Source organism: Euphorbia lathyris, chromosome 3 (genome assembly GCF_963576675.1).
Source record: "Euphorbia lathyris chromosome 3, ddEupLath1.1, whole genome shotgun sequence".
Classification (NCBI taxonomy): Eukaryota; Viridiplantae; Streptophyta; class Magnoliopsida; order Malpighiales; family Euphorbiaceae; genus Euphorbia; species Euphorbia lathyris.
The window spans coordinates 46,163,688-46,186,046 of NC_088912.1; the positions used below are offsets into that span (position 1 = coordinate 46,163,688).

Here is a 22,359-nt window from a genome sequence, read left to right on the forward strand (position 1 = left end):
ATAAATCCTTGAATTCCTGCAAAAGAGGGGAAATACTAGAAGGAAGGTTAGACTGACTTACAGAAGATAAACAAAAACTCTTACAATAAAATAATAATAAATTTTTGTTTTCAAAATCAGCTTGCTTTACATCCCTCAATTTAGCATATAAAGATAGATTTTGGCTTTTGTTAATGCTCCTCTCTTTTTCTCTCCTCTCACCCTCATTTCTCGACCTCACTAATGCCTTTTCACTCACCTCTTCTCTCTTCACACCCTCACTGATTTTATCACTCTTATTTTCTCTCGCCTTAACCTTTTCCCTTCTCACAGATTGTTCTTGTAACATTCTTTGCATGTAGAGCTGATCTTCAAACACTTCAGCAGGTGATAAAGGTGGCAAAATATACTTCTTCCCATCCTTAGCAATAGTAAATTTATTTGTTCGACCATGATGTAGTGCTGATCGATCGAATTGCCAAGGCCTCCCCAATAACACATGACATGCTTGCATAGGTACTACATCACATAATACCTCATCAGAAAAAGAACCAATAGAAAAGTTCAGAAGCACCTGTTTAGTAACTTTGAGTTCGTTACTATCATTCAACCATTGTAACCGATAAGGATTGGGATGTGGAATTGTTGATATCCCTAATCGGCTTGCTAACACATTGCTTACCACGTTGCAACAACTTCCTCCATCAATAATTAGTAAGCATGTTTTTCCAAGTATGTTGCAATGAGCATGAAAGATGTGCTCTCGTTGCTCAATGTCACCACTCACTCCCATCTTCAATGTTCTACGAGTGACTAAGTTAACTCCATGTCCTCCTTTACTATCCACCTCTTCTATATCACTACAATCTTCTAAGGTGGGCATATCATCTGAGTCATGTTCGGACTCACTTTCGGATATTAACTCACCATGCTTCATAACCATCGCCTTTTGATTCGAACACTCTCTTGTATAGTGCCCTCTCCCTTGGCACTTAAAACACACAATTTCACGAGTTCTTGTGGGTTTTTCAGTAGTTTTGTATTTTGGAGTAGTTCCACCAATTTGCAACTTCCCAAATGCTTTTGAATCAACCTGAGGCGTTTGGTCACTTTTAGAGCTAAATTCAGATTTAGTTTTGAAATTACCTCTTGGATCTGACTTCCATGGAGTGGAAGTAGTGCCTTTGAACTTTGATCTCCCTTTCTCAACCTCTTGAAGTTGTCTCTCAATTTTTATCGCTTTATGGAGCATCTCGTCCATGTGGAAATAAGTTTGTAGCTCAAGAGGGTTGCGAATCTCCCTCTTCATTCCCATGAGAAATCTAACCATGGTAGCTTCCTCATCTTCTTGTATATCAGCTCGGATTAGTGCCATCTCCAATTGTTTGTGATAATCTTCAACAGATTGGTTACCTTGAGACATGGATTGGAGTTCTTTCAACAACTCCTTATAATAGTGAGCCGGCACAAATCTCTTTTTCATGACCTTCTTCAATTCACCCCATGTTCTTATGGGTTCATCACCATCTCTTTTTCTTGTGCGCTTTAATTGGTCCCACCAAACAACCGCATATTCAGTTAGTTCGGATACTACAAGTTTCACCTTCTTCTCCTCGGAATACTCATGTATGTCAAAGATTGTTTCAACCTTTCGTACCCAATCAAGATACGCCTCTGGGTCACTAGCTCCTCGAAAAGTAGGCATTTTAAGTTTGATAGCATTAAGATTACTATCTTTTCGATCGTTACCCCTTTTTCGGTATCCAAACTGCTCCTCCTCTTCAGACTCGGATAGTTCATCATCAAAATTCAATCTCCCGCGTCCTCCTTTCTTTTGGCTTGATTTCTTTTGGTTTGAAACCAAATCAGCCACAATAGCCCCTAACCTCTTCATCTCACCTACAATAGCTTGTTGCCATTCTTTAGAATCAACATCGTTAACGTTGTCCTTTTTAGGTTCGTTAGACATGACAAAATATATAAAGAATGAAAGAAACGTGAAATCTAGTCTAAAGCAAGAAAAGAAGAAAAAGAAAGTAAAAGAAGTACCTCACAACCGGTTCAATCACTCTTTTATATTATCTTGATAGATCACAAGGATTATCTCGGGTAATATAAATGCCAATGAAGCAAAAGAATGACAAAATAAAGTAGAGCAGAAACTAGAAGCAAAGAAGACTAATATTGTAACGATAACCAAAGTTTAGCACACTAAGAATAGAATAAAAGACGATTTTCGAAGAAGAGACAAATGTTTGAAAGAAATTTTAAGAATGTGTGTTTAGCATGCAAATTCTAGAAAACTTGTAACTTTAGTACAAACAATGAGCCGATTTTTTTTTTTTTCCTTTTTTTTTCCTTTTTTTTTCTTTTTTTTTTCCCTTTTTTTTTTAAACTAGATTGGAATTGATTAACAAATTAAACTTGCACTAATGATTTAGCATGCAAAAAAAAATTGAAGAAATTCACACACATAAATGGGTTTGGCTAGTAAGAATAGAATCCAAAAATAATCAGTTCGCTACAACTAAGAACCTAAATAACTAGATGCAAAGATATGAGGAACTCGATCAATAATTAAAGACTCTAGATTGGGGTAATTTTTTTTTTTTTTTTTTTATTTCGACAAACAAAACAAAAACAACAAATTCCTTAAGAGCCAAAGCTCTGATACCAATTGATGTGATATTGGTTATGAAAAAGAGATAATAACCAAATCAACAAGTTTTCCCGATCTATCTTAAGGAATTAATAGAATCAAATAACAAACATAAATTGGTGATAACAAACCAATCCCAAAGAATTAAAGACAATGAAAGGAGATCTGACCTTACACCTTCGAATAATTAAATTGGAACCTGAGTGTTTGGCGATTCACAAGTACCTTACCAAAATACTTGTTCACGATCAAGATAATATTGCAAGAATGATGACCCGGTCTCTCAAGCTCACAATAAAGAATTCAATCCCGGATTGAAAATAATTCCCAAAGGAAAAGAAGAACTTTTGTTCATAAAAATATTGATTTCTGATTGATGAAAATAATGAAGAATACAAGCCTTTATATAGGCTACAAAATAAACCTAAACCTAAACTAAAAAGAAAGTTGAATCCTAGTGCATCAAGGTAAAAGAAATCCTAATTAGACAAGGAAAAACATTAAATTCGTTTTTGTCCTTTAGAGCCCAATTTCAGCCCATTAATTAACATTATTTGGGCCTTTTAATTAGCTAGAAATAAGCCCCATCAAACCTATAAGGTTATAGCATTAATTTTAATGAGTCCCAATGGGTTTTGCACATGCCAAACACATGCAAGTCCAAAGCTTCTCTTAAAATATGATCAACCTTTTTACATATCACTATTATGGGCTTGGGCTTGGATACAACACAAAAACACACCATCTTTAATGACTTCGCTAGAATTCATTCCTTGTTTAAAGAAGCTCAAGATGAGTCCATTAAGCATTTGTTGGTCTTTCTTTGCACGATTCTTCGTCATAGGTCCAATTGACAGCTCCAATGGATCCCTCATGCTTCTACTAGGCTCCTTAACTCCAAGCTCCTTTGTTCCATGCTCTTGTGCTTTTGATATCACATCATACCATGTGGTGGGGCATGATACTCATACGCCCCACCACATGGTGAGGCGTGATGCTCACACGCCCGAGCATATTTGTGGCTGTTTTTCAGGTTTAGACACCGAAACGCTGTTGAAATGTCACGTTTTGGAATGTAATGTTCGTTATTTATCATTTACAGGAGGTTTCGTGGGAAGAATTTGATGGAAATGGCATAGATTACAGTTCGCAGTTTTTTCTCAAACAAACGTTTCAAACATATCATGAAGCTGTTAACTGGGCAAAACAGACGGCAATTGGGATCGGGTTCGAGTTAACCACAGCGTCGCACAAGATGGGGCACAAGTCAAAGTGGATATTGGTTAAATGTGCTCGTGGTGTTAAGAATTATAAAAGGAAAAAGGATATGGATATGGATGTTATACTACGGAAGAATACAAAAACAAAGTACTGTGGTTGCAAATTCCATATAAAGGTTATGGAAATCGCTGAATTGGGCGGCTGGGTGGTGAATGGGATTCCTGGAGATAGAGGACAGCACTATCATCAGTTGGCTGTATATCGTCAGGGCTACAGACAGATGAGCGGACTAAGCCCGGCTTCCAAAAAACTTGTTCGTGAAATGAGTTCAGCTCAAGCTAAGCCTTGTGCTATTTTTGCTGCAATCAAAGAAAAACATCCGGAGGATTGCCCGACACAAAGATATATCTATAATTACAGGGAGAAAATCAGGACTGAGAGCTTTGAGGGTCGGGATGTAATCGGTCAGTTTTATCGGCTTGCTATAGATAAGGAGTACATACGTTGGACGCAAGCGGTGCCGGGCAGCAATGTTGTGACTCACTTATTTATGGCACATCCAACATCGATCACACTGTTCCGATCTTATTACTTGTTTGTTGGTATGGATTCAACATATAAAACAAACAAGTATAAGATGCCATTCTTTGAAATCATTGGAATGACGCCTTCAAACAAAAACTTATTGATCGCCTATGCAATCATGAAGGATGAAACTGAGGGTAGTTATATGTGGGTGTTACAAAAATTGAAGCTTTTTCTCCAACCTGATGTGCATCCGACAGCCATTGCTACAGACTGGGAGTTAGGACTGATGCGGCCGGTTCGTGAGGTATTTCCTCATAGTCATCATTTATTGTGCACATGGCATATTAATAAAGATGTGGAGGATAGAGTAGGCAAGTTGTGTGGAATGAAGAGGTTTGGTGAAATTTTTAAGAATTCCAAATGGAAACGTATAATTGAAGCCCCGAAAGTAGCCGAATATGAGGCGGCAGTGGTAGCCATGAAGAATACTACTGCCAACTGGCCTCATGTGATAGAGTACGTGGAGACCACATGGCTAGTGCATAAAGAGAAGTTTTATCGAGCATGGACGAACAAGGTGTTGCACTTAGGAAACACCACAACCTGTCGAGTGGAGAGTTCACATGCACAGTTGAAACAGTGGTTGAATTCATCTACTGGTGCACTCGATACAGTGTGGGCGAAGGTGCACAAGGACATTGAGGCTCAGATCGAGGCGATCAAGTAAGACATTTATTCTGTTATTTGCTTTAATCTTTTAAAATTTAATACATTAGTTTTGTAATCCTTCACTGTATATAATCAGATACTCACTCGAGGACTCGAGAAGAAGATCTGCGGTGAATCACTGTGGAGCACCTTTCATGTATCTCGACTTACACGTTTCACATTACTGCTTGGCTGTACTAAATGCTGAGCTCAAGCGTATGCACGGATTGAGTATGGATGTGGTAAGTGAATGCGGATGCGTGTTGCCCATGACTCATGGCATTCCGTGTGCATGTGAGCTTAAAACATATATTGACACAGATGAATCGGTCCGTGTTGACCGCATCCATCCTTTTTGGAGATCTCTTGCGTTTATAGGGTTGAGTGACATACCAGTTACTGCTCCAATATATGCTGACGGGTCTGAGGATCACCGATTTTTTCAATCTCTTGTGGAAAAGGTTGAAAAATTAGATCCTTCAATGGTGCGTAGCATATCGATGTACATTCATGATCAGATAAACCCAGAACAGAGTGGCTTCAAAGAACCTGAGGTCAAAGACACTGTTAGGGGTAGACCAAAGGAAAATTCATCGACGAAATGAAATCCGAGTGCATGGGAGTACAGTCAACGAGGTCGAGCACGGTCATCAGGTTCGAGGAGTAGTCGTAGTTGAGGCCGTTCCTCATCCTCATCTGTGTATAACAGCCAAATGCCGGGTATATTTTATTTCATTAATATATATGTTGAAGTTGAAGTAAATATATTTTTATTGATGAATTTCATATATTAATGTTTTCAGTCGGATTTGATGCGGATATCGCCGGTTACCACCATTTACATCGGGTTCAAGGTCTCATCGTACCATTTATTACTGGATTCCATGATGTTGTAGCAGATGGTAACTGTGGATTTCGTGTTTTAGCCGATGCCATCACCTATAACCAAGAGGAGTGGAAGCTGATGAGAGTGCTCATATAGATTGAGATGCGGGCAAACCGTGATCTGTATGCGCCAGTGTATGGGAACGGATTTGATGCTGCCCTCACACGTATTAAATGGGTAGGAGCGGGTTGTGGTGAGTCCCACTGGATGGTGAGTCCGGATGACTTATATGCTGCTGCATCTGTATTGAACGCAGTAATATTCCTCTTTACTACACAATAGTTAGGATGTTGCACTATACTGCAGATGCATTCGGACGATGGAAGACCACTAGAGCGAGAGATTGTGATTTGTCATTTGGGGAGTTATCATCACTACATACATCTTTATTTACATCCTACGTTTCCAGTGCCTCCCATTGCCACCCAATGGTGTTTATTTTGTCATCCGAGTGTTTGTCACTTGGAGAATCTATACGCTGAAAGGAGAGAGACTTGGACTAGATTATATTAGTTTTATATGTTGTGATTAATAATATTTATTAATTAACTTATATTATTTTTACTGATTTTAAGACTAAATTGTATGGTATTTTTAGGTTTTAAGTACAATTCTGTAGTTACGGGTTTAACAACCTATTTACGGGTTTAACGACCTATTTACGGGTTTAACGGCCTATTTACGGGTTTAACGAACTATTTACGGGGTTAAAAAACTATTTTTTTGCCAATCCGACACGAGGGCGTGTGGCTATCACGCCTCACCGCGTGGTCGGACGTGATAGACACACGCCTCACCACGTGGTCGGACGTGATAGCCAACTGCCCGACCTTGCGGTGAGGCGTGGGGCTATCACGCCCGACCACATGGTGAGGCGTGATATCTATACGCCCGACCACGCGGTGAGGCGTGATGGCCACATGCCCGTGTGTCGGATTGGCAAAAAAAAAAAGAAATTTCCCTCCCCAAAACCCATGAAAGGGCATTTTCATCCTTTCACGGGGCTAGGGGTTGGAATTTAGGGCTAGGGTTTAACAACACCCAAAAATTATTATTGTTAATATCTATAATATATTATTTTTAGGAATAAGGTGCAAAATAACTCATAACGTTTACCGCCAGTAGCAATTTTATTCCTAACATCTAAAATGGTGCAATTTTACCCCTAACGTTGGCAGCCAAGAGCAATTTTACCTCTAACATTGCAAGTTTAGTCAATTTTAGACATTATTATAAAACACAGATACTTTGTTCCTTATTCTGCACCAATTGCATATTATTTCGTTTTAAAAAAATTCATATTTTCTGTGGTTTAATAATTAAATTGGAGATTAATACTTATAAATTCGGTAAAATATTTTGAAATTTTTTTATCCAACTCGTACAATAGACATTATTTTAAAAAAATGTTAAAAAAATTTCACGTTCAATCATGTGTTTATGATCTATTACTAATTAGTGATAAAAAATGATTCACATGTGAAATGTAGATTACAAAATTCAGGATCGGAAAGACAGTTTGAAGACCCAACTTAATAACGTTAAGGATAAAATTACTCTTTGTTGCTTACGTTATGGAGGAATGTAAAAAAAATTATGCAATAATAATCCAAGATTTTTTTTTATTTTTATTTTTTAAAATTTTGCGCACAATGCGCTTACATTAAAGAAGAAAGAAAAATCCCCCCAGAACCCGAATGTGATTTGAACCCATGATTATTATTGTAAAAAATGATAATTTTCTATAACAAAATTGATGTTGTAAATGATAAACTTTTCCGCAATAAAATTATTGTTGCAAAAATTAATTATACATAATGTAAAATATAATTTTTTAACTAAATATTATATATTTTTTAGTTCAAGTTGAATTATGTAACTATATTTTTTTAATTTATTATGTGTATAATTAACTTAAAATAATAAAATAAATTAATATAAAATAAATTTTAAATATCTATAACATATAAATAAAATAAAATAGTATTATATATTTTATAATTCAATTTCAAATTAAATTATGTTAAATATTTAAATTATTTTATATTATAAAAATAATATGTATTTATTTTTAATTAGTTAATTTAATAAATTTTTTTTGCAACGATCTTTTAGGTTGCCAAAATATTTTTAATTTTTACATAACATGTATTTTTTTTTTTTTTTTTTGAAGTAAAGTAACAACATGTAGTTGTTGCTATAAATCTTCCATTTCCAGCAACCACATACTGTCGTTGCTGTAAATGCTTTCATTTACAGCAATGACACACAGTCGTTGCTGTAAATGAAAGCATTTACAATAATGACATGCAATCGTTGCTATTAAGATTTTTATTTATAGCAACGAAACTGTTGTTGCCAAAGTTGTTACCTTTTTCCACAAATTTAAAGCAACAACCTTTAGTAACGACACAAAGCAACAAATTTTTTTATTGTTGCCAATTCTTGTTGCCAATTAGCGATTTTCTTGTAAGATATATAATATTCATTAAATTTTTAATACATCGGATTAATCAAAAGATAGTACATAATATTTTATGGAAGATACTTTATGTTAAAAAAAAAGTGAAAGGTATAAATTTACCTTTATGGTTATTGGAAGAGAGTATGTTTAACTTTTATGTACAAAACATTACAATCTACAACGGTCAAATTTCAGAATTCATTAATAGAATATGAGTTTTTTTATTAGCAGAAGATATGTAGTTTTATGTTTAATCATCCTCACACCCCACCATTGTTGCTATTTAATAAGACTTGAAATTCGACATATTTTTTTAATAAAAAAAAACTCATATTTTCATTAGTGGGATTGAATTCGTATCATCTCTTAAATATTAGATTTAAAATTGTATACTTTTTATATGTGGATGTTAAATTCGCTCTTGCCCGATAATATATGACTAAATTTATACCAATCACAAATAAATAACATCAAGTAATTGCATAGATAATTAAATTTATTGTTCGTAGTTGTTGAATTTCTCAAATATGCAAACCAATCATTAAGCCACTTGACCAATTTGTGAGTAGAATTACGGCCTGGTATGAATGGGCCATCATTTGAGAATGTTAATCCAGTTCGGCCCATCTAATATTTAAGCCATGCTCATGTTTTGTAATCAATTCTCATAATTTACTAAAATAAAATTAAACAGTCTTTATATTGCTCAAGGTTGTAAAAGACATTAGGCGCTAGTCGGGTGTATAGGGCCTTCAGTGATTAATCGGAAATTAGTCGAAATTAATCGGGAATTAATTGGATTTGTATTTTTATATTTTTTATTTGTTAATCAATAAATTATTATATAAATTCAATTAAAATATGTATTATACTATTTAATATAGAATAACATGTATATTTATAATATATATCTTTAAAAATATGCAAACATCAACATTTCAACAACAATATCATTGAAACAACTTAAAATTCAATTATAATAAACCAAAAAAAATTAACAATAAAAAAAATGCTTTTGTTCATTATCGTTTAGGCGGTACCTAGACGGCATCGAGGTGGCCTAGACGGAGGCGAGACGGCTAAAAATCACCTAGAAATCAATAAAACACCTAGAGTGACTAATTGGAGAAAATCGCGACGGATTCTCAATTTCCAGGGTCTAGGCGGTCCAGGTAGCCTTCGTTTCGAACAGTGATATTGCTCTAAAGAAATTATGCTATATTTATTATTTAATAATATATTTAATACTTACATGTAATTTTGTATATAGTATTAATAAAATAACTTATATAATCTCTTAGTTTTTTTTTTTTTTTTTTTTTTTTTTTTTTTTTGCATATATGATTAGGGCTTAGATTTTCTCATTGTTCCAAGGTTCAAAGGTTAGAAAATTGGGCTTAAACAATTTAGTATGAGCTTAAACTAGGCTGATGGGTATCCTATCCAGGATAATATTTGATAAATAGCTTGTATTTATTTAATATGAGAAAAATCATTAATCATACAATTGTAAAGGGAGTAAGTAATTAATGTCTGCACTAGTAATTAACAACAAAATATCAACACCAAATAATACTTATTAAAAAAGGTTAAGAATTAACAATCCTCTCGCTTTTGACGAGCCGTTTTTTTGTTAAACCCTACGTCAGCCGCCGCCGCCATTCTCTTTGCCAACACCATCCCGGAAACACCTGCCCCCCCGCCCGCTCCTTTACCACTGACATGGATTCCCTGGCCGATAGCTGTGCGAACATAACACTAGAAACAGAAAACGCCTCTGGCTTGGTGCTGCAACCTGAGGAAATTGTCACTCCTGAAAAACAACCATCGTAGAGCCTTATAGGAAGGTTCCTCACGGACAGAACGATCAAAGCCCCGTTCATGAAAAATACGCTAGCAGAGGTATGGATGCCTACTAAGGGTCTCTGCGTTGAGGACATGGGACCTAATCTGTTCAGATTTGAATTCTTTCACCCCCTAGAAAGGGAGAGGGTTGTGAAGGGAGGACCATGGACATTCGACCAGCACTTATTGATAACGAAAAGATTAGATGATTGCCAGAACCCGAGGGAGATAGTATTGGATGAGACAGAATTCTGGGTCCAAACTTACGATGTTCCTCTAGGGTTTATGTCAGAATCAATCGCATTTGGTATTGGAAACTTCCTGAGAACCTAGGTTGAATCAGATGCAAATAATTTCTCCGGACTGGGACGCTCGTACCTACGCATCAGGGTACTGATCAATGTCCTGCAACCTCTGAAAAGGAAGATGAAACTCAGTAAAGTAGGGGGAGCGATCTTTTGGGTGCATTTTAAGTACAAGCGTCTTCCTACATTTTGCTTCTACTGTGGATGTATCGGGCACGCCGACAAGTTCTGTCCTACGCTCCTCGACTCTGTTGACCCGTGGAAGGAGGAAAAAGTGTATGGCACCTGGCTCAGGGCCCCAACACGCAGATTTCTGAATTAGCCGCAGTCTAAATATCTGCTGTCCAATCCGCCTGTGAGTGCATCTACTTCTGCTCCGCCTAAACCTAATGGTCTCTCGTCCGGAAAAGTGTTCCAACTCCCAAAAATAATTCAGACGGAGAAGATAACAGAGACAGTTATGCCAATCCAGCAGAACCCGACTAAGGCCCTAGTAAACCAACTTGAAAGTGAAGAAGCGGACGATCTTGAGATATTGGATCCAAAGAGGAAGCGGTTTGATAAGGAAATTACAAATAGTCAACCTGGGGATCAAAGAGCGATGGAATGGGTTAGTGAGAGTGCAGTGGGGGATCAATCAGTAGCACCAACTGAAGAATTAGCGGGCTCTGTAGGTCAGACCCGCCAGGACCTATGAGTACGCTATCATGGAATTGTCGGGGTCTTGGAAACGCCCGAACAGTTCGTCAATTTTGTGAGTTAGAGATTAGATTAAAGCCTGATTTCATTTTTTTTTATGGAAATAAAGTGTACATTCTAAAGTTGAAGCAATAAAACGAAAAATTCTTTATGATGGTCTTTTTTGTATGGATATGGTTAATTCTAGAGGAGGCTTGGCCTTCTGGTGGAAAGCCCATGGGTCTGTTAATTTAATCAGTTTCTCTTTGAATTATATTGATGTATATATTTCAATTTTGGGTTTGCTGGAGTATCGAGCAACCGGTTTTTATGGGTTCCCGGAACGTCCCCGTCGTGTTGATTCTTGGAATCTTCTTAAATCTCTCTATCACAGATCTTCCCTCCCATGGCTCGTGATAGGTGATTTCAATGATCTTTTGTCCCATTCGGAAAAGTGTGGGGGCAAGAGGCACCCTACCCCGCTTATTGATGGTTTTAGAGAGGCTGTGCACTTTTGTAAACTGTCTGAAGTCTGTTTACGTGGGAAAGAAGCAAAGGTACTCTGTGGTGTATCAAGGAGAAATTGGACCAAGGTCTTGTGAATTAGGTATGGCTAAGTCTCTTTCCGTTAGCAGCCATTATGAACGAAGACGCATCATGTAGTGATCGCTCGGCTTTATTTCTCTCTCTAACGCCAAGGAGGCAAGTGCACTGGAGAAAATTTTTGATTTGAGAACTCTTGGTTGGCTGAGGCAGATTGTGAAGCAATGGTTCAACAGGCGTGGAGGTCGAACTCAGGCATTGGGCTATTGCAGCAGCAAACCCACTGTAGCGAATAGCTTTTTGATTGGGGCCGTCGGGTTGCTACCAACTTCAGGGGTCAGATTGTTTCTTGTCATCGTGAGGTTCATCAATTGAAGAGTAAATCTGATCCAATATCAGTAAACCTTTTCATTGAAGTTCGAGATCGTTTGGAGGCGCAATTGCTTCAACAGGAAGTGTATTGGAGACAAAGAAGTAGGAAACTTTGGCTCGAGTCAGGGGACTTAAACACTAAGTTCTTTCACTCCGCGACTTCAGGAAGGAATAGGAAGAATGATATTCGGCGATTGAAGAATGCGTCGAATGAGTGGGTTGACTGGAACTCAGGTATGGCTGCCCTTATATCAGACTATTTTAATACTGTGTTTGCTTCCTCGGGTTGTGATCCTGCTTATATTTTGAATAATGTTCAATGCACCATCTCAATGGATATTAATGAGGATTTGTTGAAACCTTATACTGCCTGTGAAATCAAAGAGGTCGTCTTTCCTATGCAGCCTGATAAGAGCCCAGGGCCTGATGGCTTCAACCCTAGGTTCTATTAACATTACTGGGACCTGGTAGGTCCAGATGTGGTTACTTCTTATATTCAATGGCTGAACGAAGGAAAATTCCCTGAGGATATTCACCGAACCAACCTAGTGCTGATACCGAAAAAGGCCCACCGGAGCATGTGGCAGACCAGAGGCCTATTGCGCTGTGTAATGTAATTTATAAAATCCTCTCAAAGGCCATTGCAAATCGATTGAAAAGAGTCCTATCGAGCCTAATTTCACCCATGCAAAGTGCGTTTATCCCAGGGCGCCTCATCTTTGACAATGTCATGTTAGCATTTGAGGTCAATCACTTCCTTAGACGGAAATCACAGTGATCACAGGGTATTGCTGCACTCAAACTAGATATGGCAAAGGCATATAATAGGGTCGAATGGGAGTTTTTAAGAGTTATGATGAGGAAGATGGGCTTTGATGAAAAATGGATCTCTCTAATTATGGAGTGTGTAACGAAAACTATATATACTGTGGTAAACGGGGGGCATGAAGTTGGTCCGATTAGACCTGGCAGAGGGCTGAGGAAGGGGGATCCGATTTCCCCTAATCTTTTTCTGATCTGTGCGGAAGGTTTGTTTGCATCTCTGATGGCTCTTGAAGGACAGGGCTTGATCCATGGGTGTAAAATTTCTTGCTCGGCTCCCTCCATATCGCACCTATTCTTCATAGACGACAGTTACCTCTTCTTCAGGGCCTCAGTACAGGAGGCGGCTGTGATTAAATTCTGCCTGGCGCAGTATGAGAAAGCTTCTGGGCAATAGGTAAATTTTTCAAAATCCTCAATCTCATTCAGTCAGAATTGTAGTGAGTTTTGTTGTAATGAGTTAAGTGCCCTGCTTAATGTCTCGCGGGTGGTGACCCCAGGGAAATACTTGGGCCTTCCATCACTAATTGGTAGGAACAAGAGGCAGGTGTTTAGCTATATCGAAGATAGGGTCCGGTCCATGCTTCACAGTTGGAAATCTATGTGTCTTTCTAGAGCAGGAAAGGAAGTGCTTATTAAATCTGTCATATAGGCCCTCCCATCATATGCCATGAGCCTGTTTTGTCTTCCTCGGAGATTATGTGCGGACATTGAAAAGATGATGAATTCATTTTGGTGGGGCTCGGGTGGGTCTGATAGAAGAGGTATTCGCTGGAAGTCTTGGGAAAGGTTGTGCATTCCGAAAAAGTTAGGGGGTCTAGGCTTCCGGGATCTACATCAATTTAACATCGAGCTATTGGCCAAGCAAGGATGGAGACTCCTCACTAATCCGGACTCCCTGGTGGCCCAGTGTATAAAGCAAGGTACTTCCCCCATAGTTCCTTCTTAGAAGCGGAGATCTCCCACAATCCGAGCTTCATTTGGCGGAGTATCCTTGAAGCCAAAAGCCTTATCAAAATTGGGGCCTATAGAGTGGTGGGCCGGGGAGATGACATTAATATCTGGGATGAGCCGTGGTTACCAAACAGTAACAGCCCATATGTGGAAAGCTACAGAACTAAGGGTGTGGAGATTGAGAGGGTACATGACCTACGGGTGCCGGGTTGGAGCTGTTGGGAAGAAGATCTGATTAGAGGCCTTTTTAACGCCTGTGATCTCCATCTAATTCGGTGCGTTCACTTAAGCAACCGTGACATTGCAGATTCATAGGGGTGGCGAGGCGAGAGGAAAGGACAGTTCACTGTCTGTTTGGCGTATAGACAGTGTAGGGAGAGTTAAATGCCACTTGCAGGGCCTGGAAATTTAAACTGGAATAAAGTGTGGTCTTTACACGTCCCTCCTAAAATGAAGGATTTCCTATGGCGGATGTTGTTTGTCTGTTTACTGACTCATGCGACACTGGCTAGTCGGATGATACCTGTTAGAAGTGAGTGTCTGTTCTGTGCAAATGTAAATGAATCTTCACTCCATGCACTCATAGAATGCTCTACGGCCCGAAGAGTGTGGATATTTCTGCCTATGGGAGACTTCAGCGGCCGCTGCAGATCCTTTCTAGACGTCTGGTATTTACTGGTTTAGAATTTTCAACAGGCAGACATCGAGTTAGCAATTACGATTTGCTGGGGAATTTGGAAGAACAGAAACGATTGGGTCTGGAATTCGACAGCCACTCCACCTGTTGTCATCCTCTCAAACGCATCTAACCTGCTGTCTCAATAGAAAAGGGCAAAGTCGACAGCAAGCACAGCTGATCGTTGTCTGATTCGTCTGGTGCAGAACTGGCTTTCGCCTGAGCCTAACATGGTAAAAATGAATGTGGACGGAGCATGGTTTGAGGAGCAGAGGTAAGGCGGTTTCGGCTTCATTTTACGGGATGAAGGCGGTAAGTTTATAGCAGCCTCAAACGGATTATTCCAATGTCAATAGGACTCTCTTTTTATCGAAGCCCTTTCATGCAGAGAAGCGCTCAGCTGGTTGAAGACCAATGCCTGGAATAATGTGGTAGTAGAATCGGATTCACAAATCCTAGTGTATGCTATTAAGCGAGAAACTAGCGGCAATTCGAGTCTAGACATCATTATTGGGGACTGTAGGTCTCTTATTCAGGAAATTAGTAATTGCACTATTGTTTTTGTCCGGCGATCAGCAAATTGTGCAGCTCATACGCTTGCTAGGGAGGCTGATTCTGTGTCTGATCGGAGGGTGTGGACTGACATTCCACCTTCATTTCTGTGTAACGTTTTGAGTACTTCTACTTAATATATCGTATCCCGTTTTAAAAAAAAAAAGTAATTAATGTCTGCATGGTTAGGTGACATGTTTAGTCAAAGTCAGTTTGGATTAAACATATCAAGTCATAATTTTGAATTATATCAAACTAATAAAATCATTGTTTTTAAAGATTAAAGTTTATAAATTATGGGTCTAGAATATATTGTCAAGAGTTTGAGATTTGTGAATTAGGGTTTAAACTTTTTTAATTAGGTGTAAAAGTATATTTTATTTGGTATATATAGAAAAAAATGACATATTAAAAATTAATTTTGATGATATGATTTAGTTGTAATTTTGTAGTCAATTATGATGTTCATGTAAAAAGCCCTTATATCGGCCCCCGAAGCCAACTAGCAAAGCTAAGAAAACTAATTTCCACCATGCCCAACTAATATATTCATATCAAAAATAAATTCAAAATAAAAATTATTGTCATGACCATTACTTTAAAAGGGAGCGATTTGGAACAATGAAAAAAACTGTCAATACAAATTCTTCAAAAAAAAAAAAAAAGTCTAACTTTGCAACTTAACCAAACTATAAATATTGTTGAATTGAAAATTTGACTCTATTTACAAATATAGAGGTATAGGTAAAGAAATCGGAATGAAATACCTTTCGTTTGATTGAGAAATGGACTCTGCAATTAATTGTTTTTTGGTTTATTGAACTTGGTTTGCAAAATTTTATAAATCTCGTCAAACCATAAGATTTATTTTTATACTTTTATTAAAAATTTAGCGAACAAATTTTTAATAAACTAAAAAAAAAAAACAATTAACAGAATAAACAAGGTTTGAATCCATAAACAAATAAATCATTATCCTTGAATATATAATTGAAGTTTATACTACTATCTGATTTTTAGCTTTTACTTGATTCTGTAAAAATAAAAACATCTTTCATTTTAGACAATGTGTTTACATTTCAAACAATATAATATGCATTTCATACTTACAGGTTGTGTTTTGTAAAATATACCAACTTCGCAATTCATCTGAAGGCTTCGCATTTACCTATTTGCGGAGCAACCAAATTTGCAATTTAATTCAATTATGAAACATGTGGAAAATTGTGATTCACAATCTAAGTGGAATGTTCACAATTTTAAAATTGTGAAGCCCTTTACTAAAAAATTACTTCGCAATTCATCAAAAGATTTCTCATTGACCTATTTCAAAGCCTTTCGCTAAAATATGACTTCGCATTTCGCTAGAAGGTTTTGCATTTACCTATTTGCAAAGTCATTTTTGAAATGAAGGTTCTAGATTGAGGGTTTAGTGTTTATGGCTTTGAATTTGGTAATTGCGAAACAAGCTCATAATATGTGAAGTATTGCAGTTGAATCTAAACCCAAAACCTTTAATTTCTAAACCAAAAAATCAAACAAAATCATCTCAAATAAGTTCGAAAATCGTCATTATACCATTAACACTAACCCTAACAAAATATAACACATTAAGGACATATTTGATTCAGTTGTTAGCTAATACCTGTTGCAGTTGTTGTTAGCTGTTTGCAGTTGCAGTAAGCTGTTAGCTGTTTGTTATTAGTTGTTTAATTACTAGTGTTTGGTAAAATTATATTGAACTGTTGTTATTCGGATTTAAAATGTCTAAAATGGACATGTTTTAAATTAATCAACGATGAAATTATAAAAGGGAAAATGTGAAAAAATGCACATAACGTTTACAACTAGGAATAATTTTACTCTTAACGTCTAAAATGGTGCAATTTTACCCATAACGCTAGCAGCTTAGAGCAATTTTACTCCTAACATTGGCAAGTTGGGTCGATTTCAGATATTATTAGAAAACATAGGTATTTTATTTCTTATTCTACACCAATTGCATATATCAGTAGTTCTAAAAAAGAGATTCCATATTTTTTTTTGTGATTTAATAATAAAATTGAAAATTGATATGTATAAATTTATTGAAATATTTGATTTTTTTTTGTCCAACTCATACAAAAGACAATATATATTTTTTATTTTCTTAAAAATAAATTTCACGTCTAATCATATGTTTGCGATCTACTACTAACGATGATAAAATGGTGCACATGTGAAGTGTAGATGACAATATTCATGATGAAGCAGACAGTTTGATAAATTATTTCTCAAATTGACCAAACTTGTCAATGTTAGGGGTAAAATTGATTTTGGTTGCCAACATTAGGGGTATAATTGCACCATTTTAGACGTTAAGGGTAAAATTGCTCCTAGCTATAAATGTTAGGGGTATTTTTGCACCTTATCCTATTATAAAATAAAAAATGTGTTACACAAATTAATAAAAATAAAAAAATAAAAAAATTATTGAACACAACAAAACATTGTTCTTCTGGTATTATGTTGTAGAAATATAAATAATGTTAAAGAATAAACATATTTTGTAGAAATAAGATAATTTTATAAATAACAAATAACTATAAACAACTGGTTATGAAAAGCTCCAGAACGCTGCAGTTTTCAGAGAAAATGTTAAACGATGCGGTTATATAAACCTAACCAAACGCTCATCCGAAAAGCTGAAACGAACACCCTCTAAATCAATGCCCAATCACAACAAAATCAAAACCTAAAACCTATCTAAAATATATAATACAAAAAACTCAAAACCTAATCAATATACCATTAAATCATGTTATTTTGATGCGAAGAGATTGAGAAAACGTACATTTGATTTGGTGTTATCAAAATTTACTATCTTCTTTCGAGATGAATCAATGTACTTAGAATAATTTCGCAAATCGCAAATCGCAAAGACAACGTAAGGAGTTAGGAGAATAAGGGTATTGTGGGACAAACGTGGTGAATAAGTGTATAGTTGAAACGGGTTTAAAAATAGAAATGAACTTGTGATTGTATTAATGTTGAGATGTAAAGTGAAGTTGTATTTGGATGGATGTGTGTCCACCAACCTAACTACTCTTGAACTGCTCTTGAAATTAGTTTGAAATCCTAAGTGGGGTTAGCCTTAACATGCAAATGGAGATCAATTTCTTTAAAACAAACAAAAGTCAATTAAGTTTTAGAATATGAGGTGAGTCCAAGAATCTATTAAATATGGAGTAGGTACTACACCCACCAAATTTACCCACTTTCCGCTTCTATGTTCCCCATAATTAAGTTGCTTTTTTGCCTCCATTTTCAAACTTATTTTAATTTCTTCACATCTGTTGTGTTGTGTGGGATTAGATATAGATTCCCTCACTCACAATATTAATTACCTTTTTCCAATTATTCTACAAATCTTAGCCAACACCAACAAATGCTTCTTTTGAGAGATCAACTTTTAATTAAAACTCAATTTAAGAGGCTTCTTTTTTTGTGCAGGTGAATTTAAGAGGCTTCTAATTCATAGTATAATATAATGGACTTTGATAATGATATAAGCCTGTTAAAGAAAGACCCAAAACCAACTGTAACATATTTTTATCTAGGATCAGTTTGTATAAGTTAATATAATTATTTTTATAAATATATATATAAAGAAAAGTACAAAAAAAAAAAAAAAAAACAGTTTCTTATTTTAAAATTTGACAAACATAGATATTCAAGTTTATTCTGCTAGTAAAAGAAAATTCAAATTGATTAATAGTTTTAAAAAACTGGTTTGTTTTTTTATTTATAATTTGTATTGAGTCATTATCTTATGCCTTGTCATTTCTTTACCCATCCTCATTTCTCTCTATCCTCAAACTTTCCCTCTCTCTTTTCAAAGTCTCCTCATATTTTTTTTTTATGGGATAAAGAACAAATTTAACTCTAACGTTTTAAGGGAAATACAAATTTAACCTTAACGTTTGAAATTGTGTGAATTTAACTTTAATAGAAAAATAGAAAAAACATGTTAGATTGTTATTTAACAGACTTTCCAAACATTAATTATATCCAAAATATTTAGTGTATTACTTACAAAATTCCAAAAATTTTATTAAAATATTAACAATTAAATATGCTATATTTTTTGAATGAATGTCGAGACGCGAAGACAGTCCGGACATCCCAACTAGGTTGGCACCCTCGGCGCAGCCAACAACCCGAATATTATTGAAAAAGAAAAAAGAATAGAGTACACAAGAGGAAGAAAATTACAAAAAACAAGAAATTACAGAAAACGAATATGAGCTGCATTGCACCGATCGTCAAACAGGAAAGCTTGACAGAAATGAGCAGCAGAATTCCACCAGCGATTAGCAACTGCCAATTGCCCAAAGCCTGCAAGCCAATTAAATATGCTATATATGAGTTAAGTACATTCTGTTTTCTCAAAGTGCTTAAAATACTTACTATGTTATTAATATAGTTACAAATAATCAACTAAAAATATACAAAATTGCTTCATTTTATCGACAAACTTGTTTGAAATACCCGATGTGATAGTTAAATAACAGTTATGGCTAAATTTGCACTACGGCTAAATATGCACTTTTCTTGAAATGTCAGAGTTAAATTTAACCCTTATCAGAATTTTTATTAAACCATTACTATTTATTAAATTTGAGCCGAGTTCGATTTAGAAAAAAATTTAAGATAAATTTTATTTATCACATAGAAAATATAAAATTGGTCCCTAATAAACTAATGGCAAAAAGCATCCTGAGGCCCCTGATCTTTCATTGTTTGATGCATTAAACCCTCGATCTTTTATTTAGACACATTGAGCCCTTGATCTTTCACCATTTGGTGCATTAAGCCCTCGATCTTTCATTTAGACACATTGAGCCCTTGATCTTTCATATATGTATTAGGTCCTTCCATAAATCAATTAATATATAGGTTTATTAAGGGCATGTTTGGTGTGACAACAAATGATGTTCTAAAAATAACAAATTCTAAAATAAAAAATATATTATACAAATTAATAAAAATAATTTAAATAAAAAATAAAAAATTTATTGAACACAATAAAACCTTGTTTTTCGATAATTATGTTCTAAAAATAAAAATAATGTTAAAATTGAAGCACATTTTGTGGAATAAGAAGGGTAATTTTATCAATAACAAGTAACTACAAACAACTGTTCATGAAAAGAGCTTTTTGTGAAAAACTCCAAAATGTTGCAGTGTCCAGAGAAAATGCGAAACACTGCAGTTATATAAACCTAACCAAACATGCCATTAATAAACCTATATATTAATTGATTTATGGAAGGGCCTAATACACCCATATATGAAAGATCAAGGGCTCAATGTGTCTAAATGAAAGATCGAGGGCTTAATGCACCAAATGATGAAAGATCAGAGGCTTAATGTGTCTAAATAAAAGATCGAGGGCTTAATGCACCAAACAATGAAAGATCAGGGACCTCAGGATGCTTTTTGCCTAAACTAATATGGTATTTGTCACTCATCAGGATAGTGCACATTTCTAATTGAGATATCATAATGTTAAACTAACCGATGTTTAAAAAGATAGTCCTAAATTGACCCTTTGTCAAAAAGAATAAATTTATTGTTATTGAAGTAAAAAATCAAACAAAAAAAGTAAGTGGGTATTGACAACTCACAATCGTAGTTGAACGGCCTTTGTTGAATATAGAACACCCTAAATTCCATCTACATCTTATTTAAGTCCTCATTTTTCAACAAATCAACCTCACCACTTCTACAATATGGGAAACTTATGGCTTCTTTTGATCACCATCACATCCTTGAAATGTGCACATGCTTTCCATCCAGAAAACATGGAATTCATCAAATCTCAGCAGAAAGAGAAAACAACCAATATCCAATTCTATTTCCACGACACAGTTAGTGGGAAGAACCCAAGTGCAATCAAGGTAGCCGAGTCTGCTCAAACTCAGAAATCTCCAACTCTGTTTGGTGCTATTATGATGGCTGATGACCCTTTAACTGAAGGACCTGACCCTAAGTCCCAATTGTTAGGAAGGGCACAAGGGCTTTATGGGTCTGCTGGGCAGAGTGAAATGTGCCTTATAATGGTTATGAACTTTGCCTTTACTCATGGTATTTATAATGGAAGTTCTGTTAGTCTACTTGGGAAGAACTCGGCATTAAGTCCCGTGAGAGAGATGCCGATCATAGGCGGAACAGGGGTTTTCCGGTTTGTTCGTGGTTATGCGATTGCCAAGACTCATTGGTTTGATATTACTACTGGAGATGCTATTGTTGGCTATAATCTTACACTTGTTCATTAGTCCTTCATTTTATTTATATTTGTATTATATTATGTTTTTTTCTTCTTTTTTCAAACGTAATGAATATTCACCTTTCATTTCCCACTGTAGTGCTCTCTTATGTCCTTACTTTTTTGTCAAATAAAATGGTAGTACATTTTTTTTTTTTTGCCATACTCTCAGGCTAATGTAATTAAACTTACAACTCTGATTTTAATGCTGTAAAATAGATTTATTTATGGGTCTAGACAGACAGATTTATATCTAAAATTGAGAGAAATTTTATTATAAACGAGTATTGTGGAATTTTTCTAGTTTTTTTTAAAAAAAAAAAACGGTGTCCACTATGGTTCTAACATAATAAATCCCCTCAACTGTTTTTTCAACAGCTTAATATGAAGATTTTTTATTCATATTGTCCAATTTAAAAATATCAAATGGCGATCATTTGGAAGTATATTAAGGAAATTATTTGTTTGGGAAAAAAGGTCCTACCGGGAGTCGAACCCAGGTCGCTGGATTCAAAGTCCAGAGTGCTAACCACTACACCATAGAACCACGAATGGAAAAATCGTGCGCAATTCTTCATATATACTATAATCTAGTACACAAGGGCAATTTTGAAGCAATTGAGTTCAGTTTAGTAATTAATAGGCTAAATTACATCCGTGACAACTGAACTTTACCAATTTTAACGTTGTGACCACTGAACTCAATTCTTAATGGCATGACCACTAAATTTTACATCTTTTTAATACCGGAGCCATTTAACGTCTCAAAACGACCATTAACGGTCTCAAAATAAAAAAAATCGAAAAGTTAATGATACTCTAAAAAACTTTAATTCTTAAAAATTTTCGCTTTGATG

At 35.7% G+C, this 22,359-nt stretch overlaps 1 protein-coding gene and 1 non-coding gene across 2 annotated transcripts; one reads left to right on the top strand and one right to left on the bottom strand.

Moving 5' to 3' along the window:
* The first annotated feature begins 20,892 nt into the window (after positions 1–20,892).
* On the top strand, positions 20,893–21,666 carry LOC136224213 (dirigent protein 23-like). The gene has a single exon (XM_066012484.1). The coding sequence runs from the start codon at positions 20,967–20,969 to the stop codon at positions 21,510–21,512; it is 546 nt and encodes a 181-aa protein (XP_065868556.1). The 5' UTR covers positions 20,893–20,966; the 3' UTR covers positions 21,513–21,666.
* A 311-nt stretch (positions 21,667–21,977) lies between these two features.
* TRNAQ-UUG (transfer RNA glutamine (anticodon UUG)) lies at positions 21,978–22,049 on the bottom strand. Its single transcript has one exon. It is a non-coding gene; the product is annotated as a tRNA-Gln (tRNA).
* Positions 22,050–22,359: the final 310 nt, after the last annotated feature.